At 43.3% G+C, this 20,015-nt stretch overlaps 1 protein-coding gene across 1 annotated transcript in view; it reads left to right on the top strand.

The window, feature by feature from the left end:
- The first annotated feature begins 398 nt into the window (after positions 1-398).
- Positions 399-20,015, top strand: part of MTAP (methylthioadenosine phosphorylase) — a 65,258-nt gene continuing 45,641 nt past the window's right edge. The window contains exons 1-2 of the mRNA XM_089682600.1: positions 399-495; positions 12,422-12,508. Coding sequence (XP_089538726.1) covers positions 475-495; positions 12,422-12,508 — 108 coding nt within the window. The 5' untranslated portion in view covers positions 399-474. The remainder of the gene's footprint in view (positions 496-12,421; positions 12,509-20,015) is intronic.

The following is a 20,015-nucleotide window of genomic DNA, read 5'->3' as shown; positions in this document are numbered from 1 at the left end:
TGCGTATGATTGGCATGAAGAGGTTAACTACCACCAAAAGAAAGCTCTATTTGTGTGAAACAAATGATAAAAAGGTCATATGAGTACAGTATTGCATGACCGCACAACTGTCATGTCATTCAAAGTGCAAAAGTGCTGAAAGATGATAATTGCCCTGGGCAGGAAGGGGGCAAAGTGGTAAAGCGATTAAAACAAACATATGTTCAGGAGATCAGAAAAAAACTCTTTTTTCCCCAGAAATACCCTGTGCTAAATGTAATTGCAGAGAAGCAGCGTTCTCTGTTACATCTCATAGAAAAATGTTACAGCCCCTGATTAGTTATGTTGTGCCTGGCAACCCTGCAGAAATGTGTCCCCTGAGGTGATGAATGAGGCGTACTACGCCCCCACCACAGCAGGGCTACTTCCTGGACTAGGCGGTGCCCAGGCGGCCCGCTATCAGGAGGAGAGCCTTGTGCGTGTCTGTCTCGTGTTATGGCCGGGCGCGCTATGAAGGTTGGTGACGCCATTGTATTGTGTACATATGTATTCCTTTCCTCCTTACAGGGCGGAAGTGGACGCATTAGCAATGTGTTCGGGTGTAAAGTCCGAGGAATGGAGATGTCCGGGTAGTACGCTGACTGGGAGTACAGAGGCCGTGATGCTGCATTCATTCCGTGCTGAGAGGGCACTTCTCCCCCTTCATAGTACAGAGCGGGCACTATACAACACTGACCGGGCTCTGTACAAGTCCACCCATTGTACCTCTCCTGACTGGCACCTTTCCCCTCATAAAACCAGTGTGCACTCACGTCTTATCATGGTTCTCCCTCTGTATAGAGGTGCATGACTGCATTACCAGTCTATGGCGTGCTCTCTGCTCTATTAACCCTTTCTGCTGGATTTCTCATTCTGCACTTCACATGGCTGAACCAATCTTCCTATCATTCATTGGTCCCGGTGACCTTCATAGGCCTCATTCACACCATCACTCCTGTGTTTAGCATGTCTAAATGCGGGAGAGAGTATGAGAGAAGTATGAACAACTTTCATGCCATCCAGATCACTTTTTCCAATGTTTCAGCCTGGGTTCACACTGATGTGGTGCAGAATTTGCAGCGTTTTCTGTGCGAATTCAGCACTGCATCAGAATCGCACCCCGTTCATGCGGGTGTGTATGTTAAATTATCGACACCCCAAAAGCGGTCTGCAAAACGAGGTGCGATGTGCAGAATCGGATCACATAGGTGTGAATATCCATGCAATCTGATTCTAGTGCGGACCTTAAAAAAGGGTCCTGCAGCTTTTTGGTGCGGTGCGATTAGAATCATACAAAATGTATGGCTCCAATCGCACCACACACAATTTGCATGTGAATACAGTGTGGTTCCTGTGCGAATCACATGCGATGCACATATGTGAACCCAGGCTCAGTGTTCCTGCTTAAGACACGGATGTTAAAATCAGAGGAAAATAACAGCAATCGTTCGATAATTTAATTGTCAGTGCACAGCTTCTGACGTCCAATCACAACAGTTGAAGTAGAATTATAGGCAAAACGTCAATAAAAAAGCAGACAGGAAATAATGTAACTGGCTGCCATAGCAGCAGCAAACGGGGTTAATGCACCCTAGTATCTTGTGGTAGCTGAACATTTGGACCCCAGGTTAACACCTAAGCGTTTTCTGCAGCGTTTTGCAGAAACGCAGTACAGTCCTTTTAACATGATTTCTTATGGGACAGGTTCACATCTCTGCATTTTCACCCGGTGCGTTTTTTGGAAAGGGTGAGGGACTTTTTTGAATGCAAAAAGTTGCATTTTGATTCTATAGACGTCAATGGAAACACTGCAGAAAAGCATGTATTGCAATTTTGCTGTGTTTTGGATGTGTTTTGCATTTAAATCAGCCAAGCAACAAGAAAAAGTAAAAAAATGTGGGAAAAAAAAAACAGCAAAACGCGGCAAAAACGCAATGCAGAAACAGCTCATACGCAACCCGCATAGGTGTGAACCTAGCCTTAACCAAATGGTATCTTGAGAAAACTGATAATGATGAGTGCACACAGACCCCCTCCACAAGCCCTTAAAATGATTACTAAACCTGTACCAGGGGCGGACTGACAACTCATGGGGCCCGTGTGTCCTTGCCCAAACTCAAAAAAGCCTATAAAAAAGGTATCAGAGACATCTCATGGGGCCCCCTACTGACCCCAGGCCCTCGGACAGTACCCAAGTTTCCAAATGGTCAGTCCGCCTCTGACCTGTACTATATACAGTAGATATAGACAATAAGCCCCCCCATAAAATGTTGTTGCTTTGCAGCCTGAAATGAAGACAGACACAGTTTTTGTTTTATCTAGCTGTATTAACTCAGTGCAACTTATAACATCCAACTGAAAGATATAACACCCATTCAAATGAAAGATATAACACCAGCAAAAAAAATTAAAATCAAAAACAGAATCACTGAGTTAGAAACAGGATCACCCCCTACTGAAAATGACTTATAAACTCAATCAGGTGTAGCTAATCACCTTCTCAATGGCACACAAATCCATTTGACTTTCAGTCGTGACTAGCTTTGGTCGTTTCAATTAGCTCAGCATGAAAAGAGCTTTCCTGGAGCATTTCAGTCCTTGATAGTGCAACCAAAGCAAACAATGAACTGTGGGTGGCAAGGCACTGTCAAAAGATCTACTGGATAATGTTGTGGACAGGCACAAGTCAGGAGATGGATATAAACATACACTATATTGCCAAAAGTATTGGGTCACCCCTTCAGATCATTGGATTCGGGTTTTTCAATCACCTCCATGGCCACAGGTATATAAAGTCAAGCACCTAGGCATACAGACTACTTCTACAGACATTTGTGAAAGAATGAGTCACTCAGGAGCTAAGTGAATTCAAGTGTGGTACCGTGATAGGTTGCCACCTGTGCAATAAGTCCATCCATGAAATTTTTCCTTGCTACTAAATATTCCACGGTCAACTGTTAGTGGTATTATAACAAAGTGGAAAACTGGGAACAACAGCAACTCAGCCACAAAGTAGTAGGCCATGTAAAATGACAGACTGGGGTAAGCACATGCTGAAGCGCACAGTGCGCAGAACTCGCCAAGGCTCAATTGCTAAAGACCTTCAAACGTCGCGTGGTCTTCAGATTAGCACCACAATAGTGCATAGACATCTTCATAGAATTAGTTTCCATGGCTGAGCAGCTGCATCCAATCCTTACATCACCAATTGCAATGCAAAGTGTCAGATGCAGTGGTGTAAAGCACACTGCCACTAGACTAGAGCAGTGGAGATGTGTTCTCTGGAGTGACGAATCACGCTTCTATATCAGGCAAACCGATGGACGTGTTTGGGTTTGGCAGTTGCCAGAACGGTACTTGCGTGGCTGCATTGTGCCAAGTGTAAAGTTTGGTGGAGGAGGGGATTATGGTGGGGGATTGTATTTCAGGGGTTGGGCTTGGCCCCTTAGTTTCAGTGAATGAAACTCTTAAGGTGTCAGCATACCAAGACATTTTGGACAACTTCTCGCTCTCAGCTGTGCGGAAACAGGAGATGGCTCCTTCCTGTTCCAACATGACTGCGCACCAGTGCACAAAGCAAGGTGCATAAAGGCATGGATGAGCGAGTTTGGGGTGGAAGAACTTGAGTGGCCTGACCTCAGCCTGAAAGAACACCTTTGAGACGAATTAGAGACTGTGAGCCAGGCCTTCTCGTCCAACATCAGTGCCTGACCTCACAAATGCGCTTCAGGAAGAATGGTCAAACATTCCCATAAACACACTCCTAAACCTTGTGGACAGCCTTCCCAGAAGAGTTGAAGCTGTTATTGTTTGGGTGGGCCAACTCAATATTGGACCATATAGACTTAGACTGGGATGCCATTAAAGTTTATGTGTGTGTAAAGGTAGGCGTCCCAATACTTTTGTAAATATAGTGTATTTCAAAGGCTTTATCAACGCCTAGAAGCACAGTGAAGTCTGCTATTAAGAAGTGGAAGGTATTTGGTACAACACAGACCCTCCCAGGATCAGGATTTCGCTCCAAACTGGATGAAAGGGCCAGGAGGAAACTGGTCAAGAGAGGCTACAAAGACGCTTACAGCAACTCTGAAGTAGTTGCAGGAATTTATGACAAAGCGTGGTCATTGTATGCATGTGAGAACAATATCACAAATTCTTCACAAATGTGGCTTGTATGGGAGGGTTACAAGAAAAAATCCACTCCTCAAGAAAGGCCACATGTAGTCATGACTGAGCTTTGCCAAAATGTACCTTGAAGATTCTGAGGCCACATGGCAAAAAGGTGTTCTATTCAGATGAGACTAAAATTGACTTGTTTGGCCTCAACACTAAACAATTTGTCTGTTTTGAGAAAAATGAGTTGCCCTCTGCAAGAAAGTTAATAGGAAGAAGGTTTACCTTCCAATATGACAATGACCCAAAGCACACAGCAACAATGACCACACAGTAGTTGAAGGAGAAAAGGGTAAATGTCCTTGCATGGCCTAGTCAGGGCCCAGACCTAAACCTCATTGAAAATCTGTGGAATGACTTGAAGACTGCAGTCCACAAACAGTCACCATCAAATTTAACTGAACTTGAGCAGTTCTGCAAAGAAGAGTGAGCAAATATTGCAAAGTCTAGATGCACAAATTTAGTAGAGACATATCTCAACAGACTAAAGCCTGTAATTAAAGTAAAAGGTGGTTCAATATACTAACACAAGGGGGCGATCCTTTTTTCCAACTCAGTGATTCTGTTTTATTTTATTTTTTCTGGCATGTTGGCATTATATCTTTTCACCTGGATGTTATAAGTTGCACATACAGCTGGATAAAACAAAAACTGTCTTCATTTCAGGCTGCAAAGCAATAAAATGTGATTATTTTAAAGGGGGGTGATTCTTTTCTATACCCACTGTAACACTTAATGTCGGAGATCGCCGCGCCGCTTGTCCCGGCGCAGGCGCAGTACACCTCCCTGTACGCGAGCGCCGGGACTTGGCCGACCGCGGCAATCAGGTTCGCGCATGCGCAGTAGTGACCGCGGGCGCGCGCCTGGCACCAATGACAGCGCAGGGCGGGATATTTAAACGGCCCTGAGCTGTCATTCAGTGCCTTTTGGTCTTTTGTATCCTGTGAACCTGTGAACCTGTCTGAAGTAAGTTGCTGACCCGGATTGTGCCCTGACCTTGCTGTTTTCTCCTGTTTTGACCCTTGCTTGCCTGACCTCTCTCCTGAATGCCCCCTATTGGATCTGACCTGCTGTTGCTGACCTGGCGTGTGACCCGACTATTCTCTGCCCGCTGCTCTGTACCGCACCGTCCCCATAGTTACCGACCCGGCTTGTATGACCCTGCTCCTGCTCAGCCATCCATCCATCCATCCCTCTCTACGGGGTCTCCAGACCTCCTCATACCTGGCTCTCTCCCGTGGGAGCCCCTGGCGAATACCCCTACCACTGACGGGTGTCCTCAGTAGTCACGACCTGGTCCTAGGGTACTCCAAGTCCATCCCCACCATCAGGGGCCCTGGTGAACAAGTACCCTGGGGCTTAGACTCCGTGCGCTGGGAACACCCGACCAGTGGAGTGCTAGTGGTACCGCCGGGCGGTCCCTTACACTTAAATTGGTTGTAAACCATGTAGATTTTTTGCCCTAATGCATTCCCTGCATTAAAGTGGTTGTAAATCTCAGACAAATATGAACAAAGCGTATCCCTCTATAATGTGTACTTTGCTGCTTCATTTCTCTGCTATCAGCATGAGTCACTTCTGACATGTTTTCCTGCCACAAGAGAAACATGGAGGGAGCTCCAGCACACAGCCTGTGAATGATATTCTCAGCTTTGATGCTGTGTGAAGGGGGTGTGTCTCTTCCTTCCAATCAGCTCTCAGAGCTCTCCTAACTGAGGTTTGTAGTATGTAACTTCAGCTCTCCTCTTCCTTTTTTCTGAAAACTCATACAAGCTTTGTAAATTCTGTACTTTGGATATAGAGAAGAAGGCTGCAGATAAACAGGTACATATTAAGTAGGAGGATTTGTTTCTGTCTACTTACCTGATTTTTGTATTGATCCAGCACTGTTCCTTTCTGCAGCGGCTCTCTTTTTCTCCCTGCTCCTGCAGGCTTTGCTGAGAAAGCAGGAGCCGTTGGCTCCTGCTGCTGTCAGTCAAATCCTGTAGTGGGGGGATTCAGGGCCAAGGCGAGCTGTGCGTGTCTATAGACCAACTGTCAAAATCCCCCAACATCTGCTGCATATGATTGATTGAATGCAGGCTCTGTTTGGTTGAAATTTTCCACCCTGCTCCTTTGATTGGATGACAGGCAGAGGCAGCCAACAGGGTCAACCACTAAGAGAATTTCAGCTACTTCATCAGTAACTGCTAAGGTTCACTGCATGTATGGTGTATGGCCTGCTAAGGAGTTGACCAAATCCATGTGTGCCTGATATCTGTTCTCAAAAGTGGTTAAGCATGGTAAGTAAGTGAGGGTAAAGGCTGCCATGCACAGCCTGAATGTTGGCCTATTCTTGCTGAATTGGATGAAATTTGAGCTAAGGGTGCTTTTGTTGGAACCACCCGAATCACCAGAAGTTGATTGAACGATCCCATTCGGTTGAAGGAGCTGGGTGCAAAATTGTCAGCCAAACAGGGCCTGCATCCAATTAAATGCAGGCACTGTTAGGGTATGCTGAAAGCCACTGTAATTATCTGTACATTTGTGCAAATCAATAGTAACAGGTGACATTCGTCTATCAACGCCGTTTAGTGTGAATGGAAGAATCTATTGGATTTCTTTCACTCAGCCTATAGGCTGAACCCAAAAAGTTTAAAGTGTATTTCCACTTTTGCAGCCAAATTGGAATAACACCTACAGTTGCAAGAAAAAGTATGTGAACCCCTTGGGATTACGTGGAGTTTTGCATGAATTGGGCATAAAATGTGCTCTGAACGTCATCTAAGTCACAACAATAGAAGAACACAGTCTGCTGAACATAATACTACACAAACATTAGATGTTGCCATGGTTTAATTGCACATAACATGTAAACATTCACAGTGCAGGGAGGAAAAAGTATGTGAACCTTTGGACTTAATAACTGGTTGACCCTCCTTTGGCAGCAATAATCTCAACCATACGTTTCCTGTAGTTGCAGATCAGATCTGCACAACGATCTGGAGTAATTTTGGACCACTCCTCTTCACAAAACTGTTTCAGTGTAGCAATATTCTTGGGATGTCTGGTGTGAATCGCTCTCTTAAGGTCATGCCACAGCATTTCAATCGGGTTGAGGTCAGGACTCTGACTGGGCCACTCCAGAAGGTGTATTCTGTGCTGTTGCAGCCATTGTTTTGTTGAATTACTTGTATGCTTTGGGTCATTGTCCTGTTGCATCACCCATCCTCTGCGGAGCTTCAGTTGGCGGACAGATGGTCATACGTTTTCCTGCAAAATGTCTTGATAAACTCTGGCATTCATTTTCCCATCAATGACAACAATCCGTTCAGGCCCTGAGGCAGCAAAGCAGCCCCAAACCATGATGCTCCCTCCGCCATGTTTTACAGTGGGGATGAGGTTTTGATGTTGGTGTGCTGTACCTTTTTTTCTCCACACATAGTGTTGTGTGTTCTTCCCAAACAACTCAATCTTGGTTTCATCTGTCCACAGTATATTTTGCCAGTAGTGCTGTGGAACATCCAGGTGCTCTTTTGCAAACTTCAAACGTGCCGCAATGTTCTTTTTGGGCAGCAATGGCTTCCTCCGTGGTGTCCTCCCATGTACTCCATTCTTGTTTAATGTTTTCCTTATTGTAGATGTGTCGACAAAAATGTTAGCATGTGCCAGAGATTTCTGTAGGTCTTTAGCTGGCACTCTGGGATTCTTCTTTACCTCATGCAGCATTCTGCGCTGTGCTCTTGCAGTCATTTTTACAGGACGACCACGCCTAGGGAGAGTAGCAACAGTGCTAAACTTTCTCCATTTGTAGACAGTCTGTCTTACCGTGGACACATGAACATCAAGGCTTTTGGAGATACTTTTGTAACCCTTTCCAGCTTCATGCAAGTCAACAATTCTTGATCGTAGGTCTTCTGAGAGCTCTTTTCTGCGAGGCATGGTTCACATCAGACAGTGCTTCTTGAAACCAGTAAACCCAAAAGAGGTGTGTGTTTTTTAAGGGCAGGACAGCTGTCAGCAACACATCCAATATCATCACACTGATTGGAGTCAAGGTTGGCTCACTCCTGGCTCCAATTAGCTGGGAGAAGTCATTAAGCTAGGGCCTCACATACTTTTTCCTCCCTGCACTGTGAATGTTTACATGTTATGTGCAATTAAACCATGGCAACATCTAATGTTTGTGTAGTATTATGTTCAGCAGACTGTGTTCTTCTATTGTTGTGACTAAGATGACGTTCAGAGCACATTTAATGCCCAATTCATGCAAAACTCCACGTAATCCCAAGGGGTTCACATACTTTTTCTTGCAACTGTACTTTATATTTGTTACGTTTCCCCATTCACATAACATAACGTAAAAGAAAAAAAAGTAAAAATTGCATTTTGAGCAAAGAAAAATACACAAAGCGCCTCTCTCGGGTATGCAGTGTAAACCAGTCCATAGTACAGTGATACTGAGTCTGTCATACAAATGCAGCAGTGGAGGGATGAATGGATGAGTGAAGGATGATGAATGTGTGGTTGTTCTCTTCTGCTCCTGTGGTGGATCTGGGAAGGAAGGATCCTCACACTATAGCAAAGAGAAAAGCAGGGCGCTGGGGATAATTCCAAGCAGTACACACCTTATAAACAGCAGCACACTTACATGCAGGGTATTCTATAATCAGCCTGGCTGTGGAAGAAGCAGCATGAAATAACACCAGCAGGGCAGCAGGCAGGAGCAGAGATAGTATAAGCCACAAGTACGGGAGATGGCAGCGTGGGACACCAAAGTGCCAAAATAAAGCACTAGTGCTAAAGGTGTGGGCTTTTTGCTTTGTATGTTAATGAGGGCAGACTTAGGACAGGCTCACTCCGACGTTGTTCAAAAAAACCTTCCAGTCAGCTATGACACCTCCTGCGAAACATCTAAAAAGTAAGAACTATTATACAAAAATTAGTCATGCTGTGTGAATGGAAACGCATAAAAAAATATTTTCTCAAATTTGACTGCAAAGTCAAATCACAGACCATTTTGTGGGTAATCTACAAATCCGTGTGTTCAATATAACAGAATATAGAAAAACATGAACTTCAAATTGAGTTTGGGTGCACATCTGTTTGAGCTGGTCAGTCTCACTGGCACAGGAAGTGAGGAAAGATTCAAAATTTTAGGTTGTGGCCAGGAGAGTAATAAACTGAATACATTTCCAACAAAGACAGTTGTGTTGACAACTATCTAAAGGAGGATTTTTATCCCTTATTTTGGAGAGATTTTGCTTACTTCCTTTTGTGTCTAGATAACAGGAAGTAAAGAGAAACGTCCCCAATGAGATGCATATGGAAAAAAAAACAACAGGAATTTTAACCCTTTCATACTCTATCCAGAAGAGGAAAATATGCCCTTTTAACCATAATGTCATTTTTTTAAAGGAGAACTCCAGACAGATGTGACAGAGAAAACATTAAAGGAGAAGTATGGCCAAAGCTCATTTGGCTGTACTTCTATGGATTGCAGGAGTGCACTTTGTTCTGCACTCTTGTGACCCATTTTCAGCCGACAGTGGGCTAAAGTCTGTTTTCAGCTGACATCACAGAGCCAGTCCAGGCTCTGCAGGGATCCTGACAATAATGTTGGAATCCTCCCAGCTGCCTGACCAGCAGCTGGCTCAACCTTTTAGCATGCCTGAGAGCCTGAGCCAGCCGTTCCCACCCCCTCAACAGTCTGGCGCTCCAATGAGTGGTGGAGGGGCAGAACAGTGACTGATAGTAACTAGCGCTCTGCTCACTGAAGATGGAGTGATCAGTGGTCTTTGATCACTTGGTTCTTGGCCTTTGAGAAGGAGGGGACAGATGTAGCATTCACCTAGGTGAGTATGATTTATTTGTTTTTTGTTTTTTTTATAAACCCGCACTTTTCTTTAACCACTTGCTCTCCTGAGGATTTACCCCCCTTCCTGACCAGGCCATTTTTTTGCGTTATGGCGCTGCTTTATGTTAACTGACAACTGCGCGGTTATGCAACTCTGGATCCAAATGAAATTAACGTCATTTTTTTTCCAACGAATTGAGCTTTCTTTTGGTGGTATTTGATCGGCTCTGCTGTTTTTTTTTTACATTTTTTGCGCTATAAAAAAAAAGACCGACAATTATGAGAAAAAAAACTATTTTTCTGATAAACATGTTCCGTAAAAAAATGTAAAAAATCTAATTTTGTCATAAATGTACACCAAAATGTATTCTGCTACATGTCTTTGCTAAAAAAAAATCCCAATACGTGTAAATTAATTGGTTTACATGAAAGTTATAGCGTTTACAAATGGCGGTATATATACTGGGATTTTTTTGTATTTTTACTAGTAATGGTGGCGATCAGCGACTTATAGCGGGACTGCGGCGGGCATTCTGACACTGGGGGAACGGCCATCCAGAGCAGTGTGCCTGAGCCGACTGTTAGTAAACAATGCAGTCCTCCTTCCCGTCAGAGATGCTTGGTAATCACCGGGCATCGCAGGGAATCACCGGCTGGGACCCGGCGATTGACAGCCGCAAATGGCGGCGCGGGTAGGGCGCTGGCGCGTCTCGCATGCGCCCCTTACCCGGAGATGTAAAATCATGTGTGTGTGTGTATATATATATATATGTATATACATGATTTTGCGCGCCCCTGCTGCCCTGTAGCAGTATATCTTTTCTATTATCTATTTTCTTCTTTTTTTTTTTTTCTTTTTTTTTTTTAATGCAAGCAGTGTTAAGTACCTGAATTTGACCTTTAATCAACATCTTAAAGTCCCTGTACCAACTGTACAAGTTGATGTGCAGACAAGAAAAACGCTAAAAGCAGAGTGACAGGGCGATGAGCCCATTGTTGTGCTTTGTCCCTTATCACTGTCCAGTCACAGGCTAGGGAGATTCCAGGATGACCTTGGCTCAGAGGAGGTGGGTTGAATGATGCTGGCAAGTAGACTGAGGACCTTTAGGGGTTTATTTACTAAAGCTGGAGAGTCCAAAATCAGACTCCCTTCTGCATAGAAACCAATCCGCTTCCAGGTTTCATTGGCAAAGCTTCATTGAACAAGCTGAGGTTAAAAGCTGATTGGTTTCTATGCAGAAGGGAGTCTGATTTTGGACTCTCCAGCTTTAGTAAATAAACCCCTTAGTGTCAGAAAAAATATTCTGAGGGAAATCTCTGGATTACAGATGCGCAGCATAAGCTGTTTTTTTTATTTTATCCCCTAATGTGCTATTTTTTTTTAGCTTGTAATTTGTGCTGGAGTTCTGCTTAAGGTTTGGTTCACACTATTACAGACCCATCTGAGTGGTCTGTTGTGCCCATGTTTCCCGTATAAATAAGGTGCATTCACCTTTTTAGAAACATGGCCACTTGACAGTGCAGTTTCCCTGCGGTTCCCAAACCCGCAATTGTGCTGTGGGCTGAGATGCATGGGGGTGTTGATCAGAATGAACGTGTTTCGTAAGAGCAGTGTGATGTGGTTGCGGGTACACTAACCGATGCAATTCCCGCACCCGCAACCAGCCCTGTGAACCAGGGTTTAGGAGATGTTGCTAGCTTTCCTACTATGGTGTCCGTTTATGACACAGAATAGCTGCGATTCAACGGATCTCAGCTATTCTCTGGTCATTCACAGTTTATAACACTCAGGAGATCATGTCAGCCCTTCACTGGAGATCTGTGTTCTCCCTTCAGATTCTCCAGCCCAGAGCTGGAGAATCAGAGGGACCGCAAACTAAGCAGAGATAATTTACCTCTGTTTAGTAAACTTATCTTTTACTGTAATCTCACAAGATTATAATAAAATCAGCCGTTTTCCAGAGTTTGTAGACCGTTCTCCAGCGTTTGGAGACCGTTCTCCCTTCGTTCTGAGAACTGCTTCATAAACTGCATTCACAGGAGAACTGTGTTCTCCGAGAATGCCGGAGAACTGAGCAGCGATCTATTACCGCTGGTTCATAAACGGACACCTATATTTGATTTTTGTGATAAAGTGCTTATTCAGGTGTTCAGTTAAAATGTTGCCTTTAATAAACAAACATCTTCTGATACAAAATGGGACTGCCTGCACACAGATACACAGAGCACCTGTGCATCCTGTGCAGGCAAAGCACAGCCCTCACACAGGTGTACGCTTAAATACGCCCATGTGAACGAGGTCTAATGCTGCTTCTCCCATTCACACATTCTATCTATAGATTACCTGTCAAGAGATGTGGAAATAGCTGACTTGCATTTTGATTATTTTTACAGATTGGGATAATTGGTGGATCAGGACTGGATGATCCGGATATTTTGGAAGGCAGAACTGAGAAGTATGTTGATACACCGTTTGGCAAGGTATATACTTTTGCTGATCCAGTGATAATGGAGGTTTCTCTAATTTATATGTATGTAATTAAATGTTAATGGGATCTTCCATTTGTTTCAGTTGTTTAAATTGCTCTTGGCAAGCCCTCCCCCACTCTCTCCTCTCCCTATTGTCCTATATACGCAAAGCAAAGGCGCACACCACCACTACTGCAGGTGCTTCCCTATGCACAAGAAACATGCAAAAAAAGTGCCTGACCCATTTTCAAAAGGGTCCTTCGTTTCTTTGAGTTTTGGCTTGTGGGTGCTAGCAGGACGTTTAGGAGTGTCATTAGCAATTAAAGGCGCCGTGCGTATGCATAAAGGCTGTGTGTTTTTGTGGGTCATAGGAAAGCACACGATTTTCTATGCATTTCCGCAACATACAAGTGTGAACCTAGCCTAAATTTTTGATCTAATTACAAAGGTTTTTATTATTCCTTGACATAAAGGGATTAGGCTGAACATTAATTGGGGCCTTACAAGATTTCATCTCCTTGGTTTGGTTCCTTGAACCCTTATAAACTTTCCATCCATGTTGGCATTGAGCTTGGATGGCAGTGCCAGTGAGGATACTGATGTTTTGGGACCAGCTATCATCTGTGTGCAGGCAGACTCATTTATGTCTGTTGGGAGCAGCAACTGCACAAACACAGCTACTGCTCCCAATTTGACATCTGTGTAGGAGTTTGTACATGTCTCAGAACTGACACTGTCTGCATTAGGGAACAAGCACCCACACGGATGTCAAATTTGGGTAGCGGCTGTGTCCATTCTTTCAATGCTGCTAGACCCTGCTCCCAGTGGAAAGTGTAGTCTCCAGCCAGTATGCTTGGAGAAGGCAAGAGCATCCTAAGCGATGGGGTTGTGTAATTCTGTTGCTGCTGTGTAGGGAATCACAACTGTAGTCACTTTATGCAAGGGTGGCTCTGTAAGATGCTGCAGAAGGAAGGAGCCACCCCAATACAGGAAACCTGAGGCAGCAGTCATGGTACCAGCTTAAACTCAACATTAGAAAGAATTAAATTGGTTCTAAAGCCTACACTTTTTTTCCATAATGCATTCCCTGCATTAACCACCTCCCGTCCGGCCATTGTATATAAACGGCTGGACGGTGGCAGTCCAGGGGAAGGTGACCATTTATAAATGGCCTCCGCACCCCCTGCTTGTGCGCGCTCCCTGGGAGCGCACAGCACCACGATCCGATGCCCGCTGTGTCCTCCGGACACAGTGGAACACCAATCATCATACGGGACCTCTGTGCGAGGTCCCAATCATGTGATCACTGATTGGCCAATCAGTGATCACACGCAGCGTAGTAAACAAGATGTCACTTTTGATATCATTGCTTACTACGTGTGAAATCTGTGAATGATCACAGAGGTCACATGATACAAGACTATTCACAACAGCCTTGTACCATGTGACAAGCTGTGGCTAATCACAGCTCACACAGTATTTCTCAATGGCTACAAGAATGCAGCCAGAGAGGAGGAGAAATTATTGCTTTTATAGCCTTTATGGGTGTAAAAGCAATCCGTGTAATAAAAACAAAAAATCTTCATCACCCCCCACAAGTAGTACAGTGTCACCATGACGACACTGTACTGCTAGGGTGACAGTATGTAAAAAAAAAACATGAATAATAATATAAAAATCTAAAAAAAAATGTTTTAAATTATAATTGTTGGTTATAAACTAATTTGTTTTTTTTTGTTTTTTTTTTACTAAAAAGATAACTGAATACATTTTGGCCAAGATTTATGATGAAATATTATTTATTTGAAAAATTTTATAATAAAAACACTTTTTTTTCAAAATTTTTGGACTTTTTCATTTATATAGCAAAACAAATAAAAATCCCAGTGGTGAATAAATAGCATCAAAATAAAGTGTCAAAAAAATTAAAAAAAATTCATGTGGGTACAGTGTTGCATGACCGCGCAATTGTCATTCAAAGTGTGATAGCACTGAAAGCTGAAAATTGGCCTGGACAGGAAGGGGGTAAAAGTGTCCGGACTTGAAGTGGTTAGGGTAAAAATGTTTACGTATCAGTATCACCCCCTTATACTTACCTGAGCCTTCCCTCAATCCAGCGATGTGCCCTTCTGCAGTGGCTCTGTCATTGGCTCTCACTGCTGTCAGTCAAATCCTGTGGTGGCACTGAGCTGTGCTCTCTGTGTCAAGCTCGCAGGTGTGCCACAATAGGAAGCTGCTTCCTAGGGAGGAGGTGGTTTGGGGACATTGCACAGAGCAGGTAAATATAACCTGTTCATTATTAAAAAAAAAAAGAAAAAGCCTTTACAATCACTTTGAAAGATAAATCTTAGGGCAGGGGTCAGCAAGCATTAGGTCGCGGCCTGGTGAATGGTAGATCACGGTGTGGGCTTGCTGACCTGCTATTCCTGGGCATCAAAAAGAGTGAAATGCAGAGAGACTACTTGTAATGTTGGAGGTGTAGTAGGGATCAAGAGCCGCATGCCTCCTTTGTAGTTCTGGCTCTTGTCCCATGTGGAGTGATACCAACTGGACTCCACCTCTTACCTTGGCTAGCGGTCTCCAGACTGGTGCCAGCAGCAGGAAAGAAGAGATCTTCAGCTCGGTGTGAAGCAATACACTGGGCATAATAGTTTTTGTAAGTTTTTCTTTGAATTTTATTGAGTGACTTTAAATTTGAGTGACTATTATAATTTTTTTTTTCTTGAAGGACATTATTTAATCTATTCATAATGTAAATTTGGGATAATTTTTGCACTATTTTGATATTTATATTATTTGAAATATTAGGATTGTGATTTTGATTTTTTAGTAAGCATATCACTTGCACACATAATAGTATAGGGTTGCTTTCACACTGATGAGCTGTTTTTTACCCACACCTTGGGTGCAGTGCATTGTACCTGCAGCTTTCCTGCAGGTTTGCTGTACTTTGCCATAGACGTCTATTATATCCTGCAGGTTTGGTGCACTTTCTGAAAGCACACCAAAACACAACTGCAAGATATAATAGAAGTCTATGGAAAAGCTCAGCTAACCCAGGAAAGTCATAAATGCACTGTGCTGCACCTAAGGTGCAGGTAAACCGCAGCAAATCAGTGTGAAAGCAGTCTTATAGGGGACTCAGAACACTTAGGGTTCATTTACATTTGCAGTTTGGAGTGTGGTAAAACTCTATAGTTAAGATGTGTTTTTACCACCCCCACCGCACCCCCTTTAGCTGCAGTGGCCAGGGATGTACACATGTTGCAGCTACAGCAGGAGTTATACGCCCTGCCATGGTTGGCGAGTGTAGCACCTGCCAAGCATGACCCATTCAAGTGAATGAGGCCTTCTCATTTTAACACGATTGCCGTGCAGTGCACATGATTGCGAGACAGTAGTACGTCAATTACAGGTTTAATTCAGGTGTGAGGAGGCGACACTGTGCCTGGTGATCCTTGACTTCTTCCATGTTGTTCAGGTAGATCTCTACTTCTTTAAGGTTGCCTACTCGTGTCTTAGGTTTAATGTCACTTTAAGTATTTTTACATCTGTATGTGTCTACTAAGATTTCCTCTTAAAGGAGCACTTTTTTTTTTTTACCAGACAGGAAGTACAGGAATTTCTCCAGAAGAGCCTCTGAGGGTAGTTAAAGTTGATAGTGGGATGGATTACAACACCTATATAAAAACTATAAAAGAGTTTTGGGTATAAATAGAGTTTAATTATGTTTGGTATCACTTTTGGATAGATCACATGACCGGACTTTTGCGCTTCATTTTATTTACACAGACACACAAAAAAACACTTTGCATTATATAGTATATATTTGTTAAAAAGTATGTGACTGTCCCCATAGTCTCAGAAGCTTGCTTGTAGACTTTTCACATAAAACTAGGTGCAGTTTTAGTCATTATTGGCGTTTTCTTAGCTCAGAAGAATTATAAGGGCATTTTGGGCATGCGATACAGATGAAATCCCAGCGTGTTTACCAACAATTACTAATATAACTTGTATCTGAATTCTCTAACACCTAAAACTATTTTTTACCTTGTAGTGTTGCTAAATACCGAGAGCTGTCCAAGTCCTCAATGTAGGAATGAACCTCCTCTGATGAGCCTAGCAGCCATAACAATTAGCCCATGACAAATGAGTCATGGCTGCTCTTTGGCGAGATACCAGTTTGTTTCCTGTTCGCGCTTCAGATCATAAAAGAGTTTTCATGTGCCCAGCACCATCTAGTGTTTGCTAAATCATAATTTTATGAGCTCTTCTTTTTCCTAATGATCCATGTAGGTATATTTCATGAGGAATGTGGAGAGAAGCTGAAAATTTTACTTTTCTTTTCTGCCTTTTTAAGGCGGACATACTGTATCCCTTTCAGTCATGTGTTTAGGCCAGGGGTGGGCAAACTTTTTGACTTGAGGGCCACAATGGGTTCATATATTGGACCTGGGGGCCGGACCAAGAGTAGATGAATGATGTGTATGTGTCATCCATGGTAAGTATAGTAATATTCCCCCATATAGTAATTCATCCCCCATAGTAATTCATCCCCCATATAGTAATTCATCCCCCATATAGTAATTCATCCCCCATATAGTAATTCATCCCCCATATAGTAATTCATCCCCCATAGTAATTCATCCCCCATATAGTAATTCATCCCCCATAGTAATTCATCCCCCATATAGTAATTCATCCCCCATAGTAATTCATCCTCCATATAGTAATTCATCCTCCATATAGTAATTCATCCCCCATAGTAATTCATCCCCCATATAGTAATTCATCCCCCATATAGTAATTCATCCCCCATATAGTAATTCATCCCCCATATAGTAATTCATCCCCCATATAGTAATTCATCCCCCATATAGTAATTCATCCCCCATAGTAATTCATCCCCCATATAGTAATTCATCCCCCATATAGTAATTCATCCCCCATATAGCAATTCATCCCCCATATAGCAATTCATCCCCCATATAGCAATTCATCCCCCATAGTAAGTCATCCCCCATATAGTAATTCATCCCCCATAGTAATTCATCCCCCATATAGTAATTCATCCCCCCTAAAGTAATTAATTCCCCATATTAAGTCCCCAAGTCCCCCCTGTGTCAATTCACTTACCTTTGCTCCGCGCGTTCCTCTCGCCGTGTTCCCGCGCCGTTCCGGTGTAGCATGAAAATCTGTCTCCTATGAGGATCTGTCCCCCTCGACGTATCTGCGCATGTGCCAGTTTCAGGCATTAGCAGCCGATCGGCGATCTCCGGCACATGCGCAGATACGTCGAGGGGGACAGATCCTCATAGGAGACAGATTTTCATGCTACACCAGTCTTCAGGGCGGACTGTGAGAGGAGCCTAGCTCCCCTCACGTTCGTCACGCTGCCCCGCCTACACACATCCTGACAGACATCCTGACAGTATCACTCTCCGCGGGCCGGATTAAAAGGTCCGCCGGGCCGTAGTTTGCCCATTGCTGGTTTAGGCCATACTTCAATATCAGAGTTTGTCAGAGTACTGCAAACACAATATAAACTTTCAGCTCTCTGTCCAGAGAAAATGTAGCTAGCTGCAGAAGGAGAAGCTTCATCCCATTGTTCTACAAGGAGAATTTAAAGTTTAAATTTAAAAACTACTTTTTCTACTCCACTTTTTAGAGGGAAGTTACTGGTGATATGTGCAAGGAAATAAAAAACATACACTTAAGTATAACCCCAGTTTTTTTGAGGAAAATAAAGTCACCCCGCAATAATACTGCTATATCCTGCAATAATTTTAGTAAAGTTTTTCTTAGTTCTGAAAACATTGCTATATGTGTGTCACTATGTTAATTGAATTTTGAATGGGAGGGGCAGCCTTCAATACAATAACAGGGCTGTTGAATTTCTGAATAAACTACTTGTCCAGGGACTAAATCGGGGTCCCAATCTACTTGTTCCTCATGACAATCTACTTGTCCTAATAAAAAAATAAATAAATGTTAACCAAACCGTATTTAAATGTGAGGTGCTTTTAGGAATGTTTGGGGTCTTTAAAAAAACAAAAGGGGCTTTGTGGCGACTTAAATGTTTAATATTTTTAACATTGCACTGTTTATCCCCTCCTACCCTCCCTGACTGTTTTCAGCACCGCACCTGGGGACTAGCAGGGAGGGGAGAGACCTTGCAGTGTAATGCACACCGATTGGATGCTTGTCAGTAAAGAGGAGTGTCAAGCTTTTCCTTTTTCCCTTTCGCTGCCAGACCCTTTTTTGAATTTTGTGCACAAGTTTAAAAAATAATTTTAGGCCTGAAGATTACATAAAACCCCCAAATATTACAGTATATATTTTCTGTAAGCAGAGACCCTAGAGAATAAAATAGTGGTAGTTCCAATTTATGTCATACTACATTACCAGAAAGGAGCATTTCAGTAAAAAATACACTTAATTTTAGGGCACAAAACAGCAATAAATTACACATTTGTTTTGGTAAAATTTAAAAGATGAGGTTGCACTGAGTTTCACGTGCGCTCAAAAAATTTTAGTACCCTATATTTTCTATAAGTGACACTTTTAAAGCCCCTCATATATCACCAGTTTAGTGTTGTGGAGGAGGTCTGGTGCTAGAATTATTATTACTCTCATTCTGGCGTGGCAATGTGTAACATGTATCGCAATTGAGGTTTTCATGCGTAGGTATCCCGGCATGTGCTTTTACGTTTGTACGTGCGTATATGTGGGGCCTCAACATTTTTGTTTGGGGGGGGGGGGAGTATTATGTGCTTGGGTGTAACTTAAAATTTTTACAATTGAAAAAAACATTTTTTTCTACCTAACTTTTTATTTCTTCATCACATAGGGGACAAAAAGGTCCCCTATGTGATAATTTTTGGTGACAGGTTCTCTTTGAGACATCCAGGGTCTAAAAGACACTGCGGGGTTTATTTACTAAAGCTGGAGAGTCCAAAATCAGACTTCCTTCTGCATACAAACCAATCAGCTTCCAGGTTTCATTGCCAAAGCTTAATTGAACAAGCTGAGGTTAGAAGCTGATTGGTTTCTATGCAGAAGGGAGTCTGATTTTGGACTCTCCAGCTTTAGTAAATAAACCCCTGCATGTCTCCCCTGTACTCAAGTAAATGTAATGCAGTGCACATCGCACTTCATTACATAGTTTCCCGGCTTCGATGACCAGGAAATCTGTCAACGGGGACCCATCACAACGTCACTTCCGGGTCAGTAGAAGAAGAGGAGGGGAGCAGACATGTCTGCTCTCCTCTATCCCCTCTACACGCTGGCACCCACTGAACTGGTCCCGGGCCCGCAGATGGGCAAGCGGAGTCCGGGAGACATCGCGGGCAGGACGGAGGTACACAAGGGGGAGGGGGCTGGCACTTTAGTGGGCTGTGTTGAAACAATTGGGTGGTAGCGCTGCCGTCCAAATGCATCCGCCTGACAGGTGAGCCCTGCTGCTTGCCTACAGCAGGGCTAAAGGTTTAAAAAACTACCTCTGGGGGGCTGGCGATTC

This window comes from Staurois parvus, unplaced genomic scaffold (genome assembly GCF_062004578.1).
Source record: "Staurois parvus isolate SC_StPar_1 unplaced genomic scaffold, SC_StPar_1.0 ptg000292l, whole genome shotgun sequence".
NCBI lineage: Eukaryota > Metazoa > Chordata > Amphibia > Anura > Ranidae > Staurois > Staurois parvus.
The sequence above is the reverse complement of the archived record's forward strand: the minus strand, read 5'-3'. Positions and strand labels throughout refer to the sequence as shown.